The sequence below is a fragment of the Lathamus discolor genome, chromosome 4 (genome assembly GCF_037157495.1).
Source record: "Lathamus discolor isolate bLatDis1 chromosome 4, bLatDis1.hap1, whole genome shotgun sequence".
NCBI classification, from domain to species: Eukaryota; Metazoa; Chordata; class Aves; order Psittaciformes; family Psittacidae; genus Lathamus; species Lathamus discolor.
This window is the reverse complement of record NC_088887.1, coordinates 91,222,661-91,240,265: the sequence shown is the minus strand read 5'-3', so window position 1 is coordinate 91,240,265 and position 17,605 is coordinate 91,222,661. Positions and strand designations below refer to the sequence as shown.

General features: G+C 37.7%; 1 protein-coding gene across 3 annotated transcripts in view; it reads left to right on the top strand.

Moving 5' to 3' along the window:
• Positions 1-17,605, top strand: part of TDRD3 (tudor domain containing 3) — a 100,346-nt gene that overhangs the window by 64,201 nt on the left and 18,540 nt on the right. For all 3 annotated transcript variants that reach the window (XM_065678153.1, XM_065678154.1, XM_065678155.1), the window contains 5 exons: positions 657-797; positions 3,080-3,236; positions 3,589-3,714; positions 13,338-14,176; positions 16,164-16,289. In XM_065678153.1, coding sequence (XP_065534225.1) covers positions 657-797; positions 3,080-3,236; positions 3,589-3,714; positions 13,338-14,176; positions 16,164-16,289 — 1,389 coding nt within the window. The remainder of the gene's footprint in view (positions 1-656; positions 798-3,079; positions 3,237-3,588; positions 3,715-13,337; positions 14,177-16,163; positions 16,290-17,605) is intronic.

Sequence of the window (17,605 nt, the reverse complement as noted above, 5' to 3'; positions counted from 1 at the left end):
ATAATTCCATGATGATAATTCTACTGTCTTTTGTGTTATTTCTGTCTTAAATGGCAAATGCTTTCTGATGTTTGCCTGCTTATAATTCTACTGATATATCTTTAAAAAGAGAAATCAGAAATTCATCCTTTTGGATTGATGGGTATATTCTTTCTAAAGCAAATAATTAAACATATCATAATGTTTTATTGTAGATTTTGATTTGATACCACTATTTAAAAATATGTTTTTACAGTTTAATAAGATTTAAGTAATAAATAAATGTTAACAATTTTTATCTGCTTTTTGCAATTCTCAAACCACCATAATTCCCTTTATGCAATCTGAAAGAATAGCCAGGAAGTTTAGTTCTATTGTGTCAGTGTTCTTATATCCTCCCTCAGTTTTCCGTTTAGTTTATTTTTCAGATTTGCTTTTTAAATTATAAAAATCTAGAATTATGTCCTCTTTTAACAGCCTCATTTGGGCATAGGGGGAAAAATGCCTACATAATAAATGCATGTGTATAAATTAATGCTTTATTTGTTGATGCGAAGCATAATCATGAAAAATACCGCTGCATCAAATTTACTGTGCCTTTTCTACGAGGTAAACATTAAGCCTTATTTTCCTAAGTTCTGTTTACTGAAATGTTCTTTTTTTGTGCTTACCTGAAGACCAAGACATTTGGAGGAGGTGGTGGCAGTAGCAGAAGTAATCTCAGTGTGAGTGCTGGAGGGAATCGAAACAGGGAACTGTTCCAGAAAGAGAAGATAACAAAACCTGAGGGAAAGAATGAAGGTGTCTACCGAGAACTGGTAAGGTAGAAGACTTAAAAGGGACTTTAAACATATAATATTAAAACCAAATTAACAAAAATAAAGCCAAAAGACCCTGAGGAATAATGGCTTTCCTTTCAATTTGTTTTGAAGTCTGTTTAGAATACTTAAAGTGCTTTTGTACATTACTGAGATAGTTATGAGTATCAGTGTTAATTTTTTGATTTTACAAATCTCACATTATCCTATCCAGTAAAATTTAAAACTAAGTCCTCACAAAAGAAAAGTAGTGGTATATGTGGTATAGAACATTGCAGTGCAGTTTTATTTTCTTGTTTAAATAAGCTTAATAGTTTTTGCTTGTTAGCATTAATTCATTTTGGGCAGGATGGCTTTCATCCTTCAATTTCAACACATCAAATAATATTTTAATATAACTTTTATTCTGTATCAATATTTAAGAGTCTGTTTTAAGCCATTTCTTGAGCACTGAGAAAACTTAAGTGTACTCTGACATTTAACAAAATAAAAATACTTTTGTCATGACATGGGAATGTCATGCTCACGTTGCCACAAGTAATGTTTCCTTTTGAGTAAGAAGGGTTACCCTTGAACAGTCTGAACTGTGATCCTTAATACATCACCTTCCAGTGTATTTCATCACTTTATACTTAATAAGAAGTGTTCTTTAGGATTGCTGCATTGAATTAAGTAGGTATAAAATGAGTAGTCATTGATGTTTCAGTTTTGTTTACTTCAGCAATCTAGAAGTTTATGACGGAGGAAGTATTTGCTATAAAGAACAACTCAGGAGAGGAGTTTCCAAGTATGCAAAAACGCTGATTCTGATTTGAGGGATAAAAGCAGACTGAAAGAGGCATTGTAACAGTGTAGTAACTCAGTAAACTAGTATTAAAGCACTGATTATAATTTCTAGTTGAATATTTTCCACCTACCTTTTACTGAAGGTTGAACAATGAGAAGAAAGTAGATTTAGGAACAGTAACTGCCTGTTACTATTTTGTGTAGTATGTATCATCATCTCATAGCAAGGAGAGCCTTCAGCAGCACAGTCTTCAACACTGTACTCAGAAATGTCAATACAGAACTGTGGAAGCACAGGCTGAAAGGACCTCAAGAGGTCATTTGGTCATGCCTCTGCACAGTGTAGAACCAGTGGTACACCTTGTCATTCTTGACAAGTGTGCTTTTACCTAAATAGGCTTAACCCCCCGCAAACCAGACCAATAGCACCACTTCCTCCCATCTCCCCAAAAAGAACCCCAAAACCTACACTTGTTTAAAGTATACTGTTTTCTGATTTTTTTTTTTATGAACTGCAAGAAATTTGTCTTCACTGCACTGCAAAATGGCACTACTTCCAGCTTATCAAAACTTTAGTATTATATAATTTTCCATATGTAGGTGCTGTTCAGAAGAAGGAAATATGAACCCACTAAGCATATATAGAAAGCCTTCTTGAGTTATAAGTAAAGATTTTAAGATCCTAAAGCAATGGATAACGAATGTTCGTGGACTCCAGTGAAGCATGTATTTGGTTACAGCTGTTGCAGTACATGATTAACTGTCATCGATTTTTTGGGTGTGGGATGAGAATGGACAGAGGGCCTAGTCCCATTTCATGTTTAGTACATGTAGGACTATCTGCGCCAGAAGAGGCAGTTCTCAGTTGAGTGCTTTAATTCACAGTGTAAGGTTATTTTCTGTAATTAATGCTCTGTGATTCCTGCTTTACCTTTTTGTCATCATGCTCTATGATGTTTAGAATAAGAAGGCCTGTATTTCTGTGGAAGTAGATTGATTGTATTTCTTCACTTGCTTCTATAGAATCACAAGTGATTGTATTTTCTCCATGTTTAAAGAAGTGTATAAGTGGGTTTTGTATTGTCTGTAAAATTTGTAAAAGGGTTAAAGCAGAAACAAATGACTAGTTTTTATACTGCTTTTACTTTGAGAGTTTCCTTTTGGTTTTCATCTCAGAGAACGTGTATTACAACCTGTCATTCTGTTCCAGGGTGCAGTGAAGGAAAAGGTAGGCTAGAGGAATTTGTGCTTGAAACCTGCATTATAAGGGAACTGAAAACTGTTGAATTAAAAATCATCATAAGAATAATGTTACCCCCCCCCAGCCTAAGAGAGGTTGTATGCAAAGATCTTACATGAAACTGAAGTAGTTACCATCAGTGAAATATGAAGTAGAGTTTCAGTTAAAAATTAATGAAAATTAAAGTCAAAACTGATGGTTTTATGGAGTCTTTGTTGTATCTTATGATTAGTTCTATGTGTACTGTTTATTTCAGGTTGACGAAAAGGCTTTAAAACACATAACAGAGATGGGTTTCAGCAAAGAAGCAGCAAGACAGGCACTTATGGATAACAGTAATAACCTAGAGGCGGCATTAAATTTTCTTCTGAACAACAATAAACAGAAACCCATTCAGGGACCACCACCTAGAGGTAAAACATTCAAAGAGAGCTTTAAAACAGTGTTTACTAGCAAAGAAATTATATATGGTGGATTACTAACGTAGTTATAGGAGGGTGTATCTGTGTGGTTTTTTTCCTGCAAGTTAGAGTGCATCACAGATGTAAAGCAGATACTAGAAAAGGCCTCCAGGTTTTGTATTTTTATCAAAATTTTTGAATTTAGAGTTGCAGATTTGAATCTCCTTAAATGGAAAATGTCAGTATCTATTTTGTCCGTGCATTTTTTTCTTTAATAGAAAATAAAAGCATTTTCTAAATCAAAAGTTGTGTACACTTCTTGTTAATTTATTTCCCACTCACAAATAACTTCTGATGCTTACAGGTAAAGGGAAGGGCCGAGGTCGAATAAGACCTGAAGATGAAGAAGAGCTAGGAAATGCCAGACCGTCTGCACCAAGCACGCTGTTTGATTTCTTGGAATCCAAAATGGGTACTTTAACAGTAGAGGGTAAGTATTGAAATTAATGTATCTAGAACCAGTTGGAATGTGTTTGCAGAATTCTTTTTCCTAACTTTGTCATCTAAAAGACGGTTCCTGGAACTTCCTCCACAGTCAGCTGGATAAAATCGAGGAGTGCTAGAGAGCAATTCCTCTCCTTGACAAAAGCTCAAATAAATCAAACTGTGGTGGTATGTTCATCTGTCTCATGTATGGAAGAGCTTAGGGTGTTTGTTTCAGGCTTAGATGTCTAAAAGTCAGTAATTTTGACATAAATCCCAGTTTCTTAATCTAATTTGATAAAGACTCTGACAACTTTTATTTATGAACAACATGAAAGTCCATTAAATAAAAAAGGTGATAATCTTAGCCCTCTTTCCTCAGTTTGTAAGCAGCACATTTTGCATGCTGCCCAATGAAGAGTTTAGTAACTGTGATAAGCGTTATTGGTTTTGTACTGCCTGCCTCGGGGGTGGTGGGGAGAGGGGTGAACCAAAACCAAACCACGACTTTTTGACTGCTCTAAAGTATTACACAGCTATTTTCACCTGTTTTTCCTGTTTAATAACTGTAAGGACAGAGGAAAATGTAGGATTTTAGAAAGAGTGAAGCCAAATAGTCCCTTGGGTCTAATCCAGAAGACCTGGGATTTTTGTCCTTTTTCATACTTTTCTTCCTTAAGAAGCCATACAAGAATGTCATCTATGCACCAGGATGTCTGGTTTAGGTCTAAATCAGGCAGTACTTCAGAAACTGTAACAGGTGCATTAAAAGAAAAAATAGGAAACTCCATACACCCTGAGGTCTCTAGAGGCTGCTGTAATATCACAGTAAAACTTGTGGTAAACTGAGTAATAAATGAAGATCATTTTTTTTTTTCCTTCTGGGTATGGCCTTGGAGGTGTTTCAGTGGTCAAAATGAAATGAAAATACCTGCTTCCATTATTTAACATTAAGGTTTTGTGATAGAATTGTAATTTTTTTCTCCCTAGAAAAGGAGACTTTTCATAAAGGATGAAGAAAAGGTCATAGTAGTTTATACAAACTGCGTGATATTTTTGAGCTTTCTGAGGAGTGAATACATTTAAGGAATGACTGCATTTATATGTAATTATTTTTTCAACTGAAGTTCCAAAACAGTCATCATTGACTGTTAATAATGAATTCTTGCTTTGTTGTATTTTCACTAGATTTGGGATTTTTGAGAAAAAAGTAATATGGAAAAAGTGGAAAACAGGCTTGTAGTAAATGAAAATGAACAGGTTGCCCTGTTGGAAAGGTATGAATGGCTGTAATGTCAGTAGGCACCTGCATCCGAAATACAGGTAGAAAGAACGTCCCCATCTCTCTGGTTAGTCTAATGAGAGATTTTTTGTTAAATGTATGATCTTTGTACTTTATATGTTTAAAAAAAGTGTAAATATTTGCCCTGTTTTGCTGTAGAAGTGAATTTAAGCTTAGTTGTGTTTAAGAATCATTATTGAATTAGAAATGAAAACATAAAGCCATGTAGACTCTGTCAGTGCATCAAACCCTGGTTTTCTGTGACAGTTATTAGGACTGTCCACTCTCCATTGAATACATGGCATATTTCTTTACTTACTTATTATCTTTTTTATCTTTCAAAGCTGCACACTTACAGTTGCTACTCACATAAGCATTTTGCATTAGTGTGGATATTTTTGTGCAGCCTGTAGCAACAGAAAGGTCAACATATCCAGGTGGAAAGGGACATAGCAGTCTAAAAATTCAGTTCTTGGAGCTGTACTGAGTATTTTTTTGTCCAAAAATGAGGAAAGGACAGCAAAGAAAAAGGACACAATCTTTGTCAGAAAACTTGCGCCAACAGATGGGCTCAGGATTTAATGAACATGCTGGTAAACCCCAGTGTCTCTTGCTGTTCCTTGTAGAATTAGATGCACTGTGAGCCCTTATAGAGTTCACAAAACATTTTTGTGATGTGATAACCTTTAAGTATGAACAGAAGGGCGTTTGCTTATAAATCTGATAGCTTACAGTTCTTTTGATAGCAAGTACTATGTTGTTGGTGTACCTAGGTTGAGTTTCATTACAACAGTTTCTTTATTTTTGCCTGCAAAATAAGTTATTTTATAGCTAAATGTTGTTTATATTTGAGTTGCATTTAGGTCTTAATAAAACACTTCGTAGAAAGTGAACAAATAAGTTACAAGACAGTTCCTTTTCTTATGCATGTTATGGAATCATAGAATCATAGAATAGTTATAGTCGGAAAGGGCCTTAAGATCATCTAGTTCCAACCTCCCTGCCATGGGCAGGGGCACCTCACATTAAACCATGTCACCCAAGGCTCTGTCCAGCCTGGCCTTGAACACTGCCAGGGATGGAGCATTCACAACTTCCATGGGCAAGCCATTCCAGTGCCTCACCACCCCTACAGTAAAGAACTTCTTCCTTATATCCAGTCTGAACTTCCCCTCTTTAAGTTTTAACCCATTACCCCTTGTCCTGTTACTACAGACCCTAATGAAAGAGTCCCTCTCCAGAATCCTTGTAGGCCCCCTTCAGATACTGGAAGGCTGCTATGAGGTCTCCATGCAGCCTTCTCTTCTTCTTCAGGCTGAACAGCCCCTACTTTCTCAGCCTGTCTTCATACGGAGGTGCTCCAGTCCCCCAATCATCCTTGTGGCCCTCCTCTGGACTTGTTCCAGCAGTTCCATGTCCTTTTTATGCTGAGGACACCAGAACTGCACACAATACTCCAGGTGAGGTCTCATGAGAGCAGAGTAGAGGGGCAGGATCACCTCCTTCGACCTTCTGGTCACGTTCCTTTTGATGCAGCCCAGGATACGGCTGGCTTTCTGGGCTGCGAGCGCACATTGCCAGTTCATGTTCATTTTCTCATCAACCAACACCTCCAAGTCCTTCTCTGCAGGGCCGCTCTGAATCTCTTCTTTGCCCATCCTGTAGCTGTGCCTGGGGTTGCTCCAACCCAGGTGTAGGACCTTGCACTTGTCATGGTTGAACTTCATAAGGTTGGCATCAGCCCACCTCACAAGCGTGTCAAGGTCCCTCTGGATGGCATCCCTTCCCTCCAGCGTATCAACTGAACCACACAGCTTGGTGTCATCGGCAAACTTGCTGAGGGCGCACTCAATCCCACTGTCCATGTCAGCGACAAAGATGTTGAACAAGACTGATCCCAACACTGATCCCTGAGGGACACCACTCGTTCCTGTTCTCCAGCAGGACATTGACCCGTTGACCACAACTCTTTGTGTGCGGCCGTCCAGCCAGTTCTTTATCCACCGAGTGGTCCATCCATCAAATTGATGTCTCTCCAATTTAGAGAGAAGGATGTTGTGTGGGACAGTGTCGAATGCTTTGCACAAGTCCAGGTAGATGACATTAGCTGCTCTGCCTCTGTCCATCGGTTCCGTAGCCCCATCATAGAAGGCCACCAAATTGGTCAGGCAGGATTTCCCCTTAGTGAAGCCATGCTGGCTGTCACCAAGCACCTTGTTGTTTTTCATGTGCCTTAGCATGCCTTCCAGGAGAATCTGCTCCAAGATTTTGCCAGGCACAGAGGTGAGACTGACTGGTCTGTAGTTCCCTGAGTCATCCACTTTCCCCTTCTTGAAAATGGGGTTTATATTTCCCTTTTTCCAGTCCTCGGGAACTTCACCTGACTGCCATGATTTTTCAAATATGAGGGGCAGTGGCTTAGCAACTTCATTCACCAGCTCCTTCAGGACCCATGGATGGATTTCATCAGGTCCCATGGACTTGTTTATGTTCAGGTTTTTAAGATGGTCTCGAACCAGATCCTCTCCTACAGTGGGCCAACGGTTTTTATTCTCACAGTCCCTGTATCTGCCTTCCAAGACTTGGGTGGTGTGGTCAGAGCATTTGCTAGTGAAGACCAAGGCAGTTATTAAGAACCTCAGCCTCCTCGAAATCCAGGGTAGCCAGTTCTCCTGTTAGCTTCCAGAGGGGCCCTACTTTGTTCCTAGTCCTGTCTGCAAACCAGAGAAGGTATGAACTCCATAGCCAAGTTTAATTCTAACTGGGCCTTAGCTTTCCTAACATGGTCCCTAGCTTCCTGGACAACATCCCTGTATTCTTCCCAGGCCGCCTGTCCTTATCATTTATTTGTGGTGTGTAGCCACAAGTTTATAGCTTTCTGTAAGAAATGTAGCTAGTTGTAGATCAGACATTTATATCATGGGTCTTCACTGTATTTATCAGAAATTTAAAGTAGTTAGAGAAAATGCCTTTCAAATAACAGACAATTTGCATTAGCAGATACAATTTTGTAAACAGTTTAGGTAATAAATGCAATCTCGTTTTCAAAAGTGTATGTAGGGCATTATGCTTAAGAGATATCTTTTGGCAACTCTTTTTGCTTACCAAAGGTGAGTTAAGACTTTTACAGTGAACAGAAATGAAAACAGTGGTAGTGTGTTTCTCTTGCCTTAGAAACATTGGTTTTTCTTTGGTTAAGATTTGTGCTTATATCGACAGATTAGAGATGGCTTTTAAGTGTGACTGAAAGACATTTAAAGGAAAAATAATAGAAATAGTCCCCATGGGATATATGTTTTTCATATTGTCAGTAATTTTATACTAAGTCAGTAATAGAAATTTACCAAGAACTGTGAAATCAGTGACTTGCTTCTTTTTAAATGGTGTTACTGGTTGATAATGTTTGCTTAGGCAGATTTTTGTGATCCTTTGGGTTTAGTACAGGTATGCAGCTAACATTCTGTAGTGTAATAAAGCATAGTATTATGTGAGTAAAAAAAAAAAAGGTGTATGTTAGTGTACTGTGTTTGAATGATAAATATACTTTGCTTTGGTGTATTTTCCCTCTTAAATAAAAATAAAAATATCCATAAATGTCATAAGAAGAAAAATATAATTCTGTGACATCTTTGCAGAGGCTTTGTACTCCTTCAGTTGCCAACAGTTCTGGCATATTTCCTAGTGTGATACACAGGGTTCTTCGGTTTGTGGGGTTTTTAACGGTATGGTGGGTTTTTAGCATTATGTGAATGATCAATGTGCAATGTGGTATACTATTCCTGAGTCATGCTTCTTTGGAAAAGGCACTTGTTAGCACTTCTGAAGATTTCACAAAGTGATCCAGTTATTTTTTTTAAACCTTGAAGTATTTCTGTGTTTTTACTTCTGAAGAAATAATAATGCATGTGGTCATACTGTTTGGTGTTGGGCAATCAATTGGCTTTAAAGTGCTTGCTCAGTTTCGTTTTGTTAGTTTGTTTTCTCACTGAATGTGTCCAGCCTGTAGGATCATGCCTTTCGTTGTGTGCCAGGTTTTATTTTTAACTTGCAGAGTCTGCTTCAGATGGATTTTTCAAGAAGCACATAGGCGTTTGCTAAATTGCAGGCTTCTGGTCTCTTTTGAGAAGTGCTTTTTTTCTTTGCCAAGTTTGAGAAAACCTCTGCAGTCTGATGAATGCAAACACATCTTAAAAATAATTTAATGCAAGTCCTATTTTTCTGCCATTTTTATGCCTCTGTGTTTGAAAATAATCTCATTTAAATTCTTAATTATTAGTTGCCTGAAGTTTCATGCAAACTGAGATGACACAAGTGTTGACAGTGCTTGCGGAGTGCTTATGTATCTGCAGTGATTATATTTACAGCTGTGAACTCTTAAGTCTTGAAGCCTGCATCCAGGTGTTTGCAGAAGACAAGATGTATATTACTAGCTGCTTTTTTTATTTCATTTGATCCTACTGTCAGTTGTTAGCAGTGGAGACATGTAGTTTTCTCTTAGTATTAGAAAAGCAGTGGTCAGAAATGAAAGGCAAGTCAGGGAAACTGCTGGAAACAGCTCAGATACATGATGTTACATAGCCAAGTATATATAAGGTCTCTTCGTTGATTTTTCTGCACAGTAACTGTACTAAGAGGACCCATGCTGGCAGGTTTTTCTGCATTTATATGTAGCATGGTAGAGCCTCCACTCAATATAAACTGAGATTGATTGTTCTGCAGTATTTCTGACCCATATTCCTCTCCTATATCATCTCTAAAATTCCACTTCCGTTTTCGCTATTCAGAGAGCTGACCTTTGTGTAGGGATAGTGGTTTTGAATAAATGAGCACACCCCTACTATTACATTGATGGATATCATTACCTGGAATGGCTGTATTTATCATTATCGTAACCGTTAGGCTTCTGTACACTTCAGGCACACTGCAGTTTCTTCTAAAGGGCTGAGAGTCTCTGCAGAAGCAAAAACAAAAGGCAGTTTTGCTGAACTGAGATAAGTATTTTTTTTAGTTCTGTGTCATGCCCCCTTTTCTTCAGGATTTACTGACGTGGTCTGGGGAGAAAGGGTCAGAAAAGCGCAGGGTTTTTTTTTTTTTCTCAAGTACACAGAGGATTGATTTGCTTTTCTTTGTGCCTTACTCCCTGGTTTTCTCATTTAGTGTCTAATTGCACCTGAAGCCTCAGTGCTGTTGGGAATTTGTAAATTCACTTCTGGATTTGCAGGAACCAGGGCAGATGGTTCTGTTTGTGAACAGGAACCCAGAACAGTTGTTTAACTTGTTAGCTCTGATTTGGTACCTTTTTGTGGTTGGATTTAGACCAAGTAGAAAAACATGTATGAATTTAAATACCTTTGTGTTTTGTTCAGGAGGTACTTCTGTTCCTTTTTAGAGATAAGACAGTATGCTAAACTTTTGTTTTTTTTTTTTTTTTAATTTATTAGTTTTAAGAAGTACAAATCGGTTATTAGCAAGTTGTTTCATCTCCTTTTTCACAGTTAATGAAATATTAAGTAATTCTAGCTGTCGAAAGCATTAAATACCCATCTCCCATAATCTGCTAGTTCTTTAATTGTAAAACATAGCATATACTCGCCATACTCGATGTAAAGGAAATGCAAAAGAACTAACACAAACTCATAGTTTTATACTTATTTATTTCTAACTGTGAGTGCCTGGTGACACATGTGAAAATATTTCTATGTTGAAATTAAGTAGTTTGAGTTTTGGTTGGCAAGAAAAACCTGCTGACAGTGAGAGATAACAGACATAGTAAGCAAAATTGCTGTCAACTGTCCGCCTTTGCTTGCACTTGGATTATTCCTGCTACTGAACACAAAAGATTTTTCCATTAATCACCTTCTTATTTTTCTTTTGTTATGAGGAACAGTTCATCCATTCTTGCCAGCTTGAATAAGTAGACACAAGGATTATCAGGGAGAAGAAAACAGTGCCAAGAGCTCTGACTATAGAATTAAGAAATAATGGACAAAATGCTGAGAACCAGGCATGTTTCAGACACTTCCTCTCTCTTCAGTTCTTTGGGACTGAGGACAGGCTGGTGTTTCCATCTGCTCAGGATCCAAAGCCACAAAAGCTCTTGTCAGGCATCTACACCTTTGAAAGATTCAAGCAAAGATCAACTTGTTAATTATTACTTATTTAATTGTTATTACATGGGGTAGGCTGTGAGAAACAAAACAATGTTTTTGGTTAGAGCATTGACCCAGAGCTTTTCAAGCTGCTCATCAAAGACTTTTCCCAGGCTGCTTTTTCTCTTTTCTCAGCAAACTAGTTTGTCAGTTTTCTTCTTCAAATATGCGACCTGTAACTACAGTCCATACTTTTGTGGTGGTTTCAGTGATGCTGTATAATGTCAGTATCACATGGACTCTTGGCCTCTGCCCACTCTTTATCTGAGCATCTCACCTAATTTAGTAGCAGTTATCCTTGTATTCTCTATTGCCAGTGTTATCTGCAGGAAATAAATGACAACCAGAAATACTGACTGTGTAGGAGGGTTTGCAAACATTTGCCTTTGGCAGAGGTTTTCGTACTGTCCATTAAATCTTATGCAGATGTCCCTCAGAAGAATAGGACTTCAGTGGAAAGCCAGCATTTATTGCAAGTAGAAGGGTACACCCCCAAACTCTTAGGGACCCAGCCCCAGAGATCCCCAAAGGGACAGGATATTTCTGTGCTTTCAGATTTGAATTTCTGTCCTCCAACTGAGCAATTAATGCTTGGAGTAAACCAGTCATATCACCAGTGTGATGTGTGGGCTTTGTTTTCTATTTTGTTTTGGTTTTGCATAGTAACATCATAGAATCAGAGCAGTTTGTGTTGGAAGGGACCTTAAAAGATCAGTGGTGAGGCACTGGAACAGGATGCCCCAAGCAGTTGTTAATGCCCTGCCCCTTGTGGAAGTGTTCAAGGAAAGGCTGGATGGGGCTTTGAGAAATCTAGTCCAATGGAAGGTGTCCCTGCCAATGCAGGGGGTTGGAACTAGATGAGCTTTAAGGTCCTTTCCACCCCAAACCATTCTATGATATAAACATGAATCCCTCTAATAGGCTTATGCTTCCTTTTCAATCAGGTTGTAAGTCTGCTAGCAGATCTCATACCCAGCCACCCACATGAACATATATTGGTCTCTCATGGCCCCTATTTACCTCTGGTACCCACCTCAGACACCTTTTGTTCAGCGTGCTGGCTAACCTGAAAATTTGCAGCAGGGTTACATGAGCATATTTACATAGGTCTGCCCAGTATCTGAGCCCACACCTGTGGTCTCTCAGGTAGCTGGCCTTCAGACCCATGGTCTTTCTAGTATTCAACTGCCAGGTCTTTTTTGGACCACTTAGCATCTATCCTGTCTCAAGTTCACCAGTTTAAAACGTGTCCCCTCACACACAATAGGGAACTTAATCACAGAGAAGATATTTAGAAACAGAATTTAATAAGGAGACAGGGTACAGTGATCACATGGAGGTGTTGGCCTGGCAAGTGTATTGACCAGGGATTTGCTTACTTGCAACTGTCCTGTTTAATCCTCCTTTATTTCCTCATGCTTATTCCTCTTGGATTCATCTTGCTCTTTCCCCTCCTTTGGCTCTTCACCTAAACATTGCATTAAAAATTCCACGTTTGCCTAAAAAACCCCAAAGAATTCCTTAAAAAGTTTCACAGACCCCCACAGTTCTGCTCCTCTCAGCATCCCTTAGCAAGTTTGCTTTCCTATGAAATGAGTGATAATCTTGTTTTTCTTCTCATCAGCTAGAGTTCTGGTTGAATATCTTGAAGGTAATGCTTGAATAGTTCATGTTAGCTCATTCATCTGGGTCTCTTGAGTTCTGGTCTTACTCTTCCCATTATCTATGTTTTGTCAGCTGTGTTTATCACTTTTATTTCTTGCCTTTGTCTTTATGCTGAATAACTTTTAACAAATTATTTTTACAGAAAGTTTCAGTTTGGATATTACTTTTTTCTCCTCATTTTCCTCCCTCTTCGTTTCACCGTGTTGCAGTTATATTTTTCTGTCTTAAAAGGCTTTTATTCAAATGAGTTATTGATGTCTATAGGGAGAAATAAGTAACCTCCTGGAAATGTATGCACAGCTTTTCTCATACTGGTAGGTGGTTTAGTTCTAAGTACAGTCCAGAGTAGTGTAGGAATTACAGTTCAAATGTCTCTGGTAAATTTTTGATGTACCATTCCATTTCTGTGTCACAAAGGTAAATACTGCATACTTTTTCTAAATAATACTGTTGCTTTATCGCTTAGGATCTAAAACACTATTCCCAAAATATGTTTATGTCAAAGATGTTAATAATTAATTTCTTATTTTGTAGAACCAAAATTGCCGTTTCAGCCACCACATCAAGTTCAGCACAAAGTTACGAACACAGAACAGAATGGCATCAAAGAGAATCATTCAAGACACATTTCTCGCAATGACATGAGGCAGCCAAGGAATGAGAAACCCCCTCGTTTTCAAAGGGATATTCAAAATTCAAGGCAGGCTTTGGAAAGTGGTGGGTTACCAAGAAACAGAGGTCCTGAAAGACACAGCTCTTTAGAACACTGGACAGATGAAAAAAACAAAACCGACAGACATTATCCTAGAAATGATAGGCCAAAGGATTTGGGTTATCCCATAGCCACTCACCAGAGCGATATTACATTCAAAAAAAGGGATAACAATATGCAAAACAGAGTAGGAAAAGGGGTGTCTTTCACAGAATTCAAGGAGAACTCTGCTGCTCAAGATACTACAGACAACAATAACCAGAAACGGGGCAAAAGGGAAAACCAAATACACAATTCAGAAAATTTTTGTGATAGGAAGGCACGAACAATAAGTAACGAAGCCTTTATGGTAAGAAGTGAGCAACATTTTGGTGTTAATAATGATTACCAAAATCCTGGTAGAACTGATAATTTTAATGCTGTACCAAATGGAGATACTGAGCATCATCAGAAAGGTAGACGAGTAGGACCTATCAAGTCATCAGGACCCACTACAATCCCATCTTTTGATGATAAAATGTTGTATTACAACACTGGTCCCAAAAGGAGATCTGGGCCCATCAAACCAGAGAAAATATTAGAACCATCAATTCATGCGGAGTATGGGAAAAGCTGGAGACCAGGGGATGAATGTTTGGCTCTTTATTGGGAAGACAACAAGGTATGCCTTTGCAAAATGAGAAGTACCTCAAATTTAGGTCTTACATACATGCAGATATTTGGGATGCTAGCATAAAGACACGGTTTTTGTTCGTACGTGTGTAGTGTGCTTTTTTGCTAGTTTCTTGTTCTATTTTTAAATTCTATTTAGGAGATTTGTCACTTACATTCATTGCATGAAACTTTAAGTGCATAAATTAAGTCATCTTGAAGGTAATTGTTTCCCTCATTCAGGTGGAATTTAGGGTGACTAAGTTTCTAACAGAAGCGTTTGACTTAAGGAATGAAAATCTGGGGGCGATGAGTATGGATCTAGGTGCCCATATTCATTCCCAGGGAACAATGAAGAAGTTTCTGTGCCATCTAGGGTAGTCTGTAACGATAGATGTGTAATGCCTTTTTCTAGAATAAGTCAGCGTGCGACCTGTACTAGTGCAAGGCAAGACCAGAGTCTGCAGGAATGGGCTTGTTAAAAAAACAAACAAAAAACCACCCTCTTATTTCAATCAGTACGCAAAAGAAACAGCAAAAAGGCTTAGTTTTTATTATCACTAGTGGACTGTGATAATAAATGTGATAAATAGCTGAAGGGTTTGTGGAACAAATGAGTTATGGTGCATGGTGGTTTTGTTTTCCTGATTTTTAGAAGTTTAAATACTTCCTCTTTAGCTGTTTTTCCTGTTAATGTCTTTTGCAGCAAGACCCTTTTTCTTTCATTTTTTTGTTTGCTAAAAAACTTTGATGTTATTTTTCCTTTGGTTTGTTGTTATCTGTTCAAGAGTTCTCTGTCACTCTTCTTGGGTAGTTTCTTCAGTTTTTGACCCTTTCTGATAACCTGAGAACTCTCTTAAATGCTATTGTGCTTTGAATAGATTTTATTCACACCATTTTCTGTCTTTTTGGTTATTTATTTAATGTTGGTGGGGGAGGTTGTCCATTTTATAGGGAGTAGACAGTGTTAGCTCAGCAGCATGATCTTATTTATGTGTCTTTTGTCTGTGTGACTAAAGGAGATGATAAGGCATGCAGAATTTGTGATAGTGGCAATATACAGTGTATTGGCTCTCTAAAATAGGAATATGTAGCTTGGGTGGACGGATTAGTGTGAAATATAATGGCATATTGTGGAATTGTTTCCTATTTTCAGAAGCACATATGCATTACTATGAGATGAGTTTTGGAAATTCTGGAAAACATGAATATATAAATAGATATAAGGTAATGCTGGTCTGTTACCTGAAAAGTATTCATCACATTTGAAGAGGGGTTTTTTGAGGGTTATTGTTTTTTTGGAAGTTATAATAAATGCTGCTGCTCCTATCTAGGACAACTTTGAAATATGATGATGAAGTACATTACTGAGCTTAACCTTATTAGGAGGCAGTGATTTCTTTGTGTTCAGTAGCATAAAAGTGATTGAATATCTTCAAGAAAGCTTATCTGTGTTTGTATAAATATCAAAAAAATCAAGTTTTGTGTTTAGAAAAAGGACTCTGAAGGGGCAGTTTTATATTTTTATCCTATTTCATTATGTGTTAAAATAGGTATATGTTAGCATGCACAGTCTATATGGCTGATAGACACTTGGTGCTAAGTGTATTTTTAAGAAAAAGTCTTACAGTAACACTTCCCTGTGTACAGTAGCATTTGTTAGTGATGAATTTGTTCTGCTTTTAGGGAAATGAAAGCAAGTCTTTTAACTGTTCAGTGTACTTGATAAACTCCATATTTTTCTCAATAATACATTCTGTGATGTCCATGCAATCTGCCACATCGAAGTTTAATAACTAGTACAAATATTATTCAAAATATAATGCTAAGACTAAATATATGTACATATTTTATACATATGTATATATATGTATGTGTGTATACACACACACACACACACACACACACAAACATATATATGTATTAAAAGGCAGTTGTTAAGCTGTTTGTGGTATTTCAGATAGCATTTTATGACCTTTGAAAATTTCTCTTTTAAGTTCTACCGGGCAGAAATTGAAGCTCTCCATTCTTCTGGGACAACTGCAGTTGTTAAATTCTGTGATTATGGAAATTATGAAGAGGTGCTTCTCAGCAACATCAGGCCTGTTCATGCAGACACATGGGTATGTGATAACAAATTGTATTAAAAAACATAAACTACGCAGTCTGTACAAAATATGTAACCCTGCAGAAACTAATGCCTGCTTATGCAAAGAGTGCTAATTGCATGTGTGGAAAACAGTTAAGCAAATAGACAGAATCTCAACTTTTAGTTGTCTATATGGAACTTCACAAAGTGTACTATCATGTGGTATTCTTTTTGTATAATACATTTCAAGTGTATTGTTTGAGTAACTGACCTGTCAGCCAAACAGTTCCATACATATTTGCTCTCTAAAAGGTGTTACTTTTAACACGTTTTTCTGTTTTATTTCATGCACATTGTATGTTGTTCTGTAAGCGTAAGAAAACAGTGGTTTAAAATATACTCTGTGGCAGTTTTTTGCTACATATGTGCGTATGCCTAAAAACAGACGTCCGTATCACTTTATTTTGTATCATGATTTTATTTTTATTTCAATGATTTCTTTGTTGCCAGATGCTGTGTTGGAGGTGTGTGCCTCAATCTGTTTTATGAGGTTCAGAATGTATTAGCCTTCTGGAAGCTGGAAATTTCAGAAGGCCTTATTTGTGAATGTCATGGAAATAGAGGTGCATTTTGATTAAAAAAAAAATGTATCAGGAGTGCACAATTCTTTGCTGTTCACTCTTGCTATAAACAGCTGCACAAAAAGTATTTGTATAATGTTGATCCCTTAATGATGGGTTTACTGTGCTTATTTTAATTTCTTACCTCTGGGTCATATGGCCAATGTTACTAACTGCTGCAGAGGCTGAACAGTCAACTACTGCCAGTGGTCTTTTAACCTGCCTTGTTGCCTGTAGCTCTCAGATGTCCTTATGGTCTCTGAGACGTCCTTTTTTGTACTTAAAAAGATATTTGAAAGCTCTTCCCAGCTGGTGCATTGCTGTGTCTATCAAAATTTACGTTTTATTTTTTTTTTGAGCTGTAGGGTGCTAGTTTCTTACTGTATGATTGTACTTATTTTGATCCTTTTTCTGGGTTAATAATCAGCCTTTTCTTCATGGTTTGGATTACAGTCTTGAGGAGTGGCTTTTATTTCAGACCTCTGAAACTTGGTTCTCATGGTATTAAGAACTTGGCTGGGTGTTAATAAGAAGTTGATCTGGTAGTGAGGTGCTAGCCTGAAGCAGTGGCCATTCTTCCTGTCTCTTTGGTCTGTCTCTGACCACATGGTCTTCCTCTTCCCTCTCCTCCCATGCTGGCTCGTCACTCATGTAGACAGAGCATGAGTCAAATGAGAGAGACCAGTTTTTATTTCCCCCAGGCTGGTTTGGTTTCATTTCAGAGCTAGTT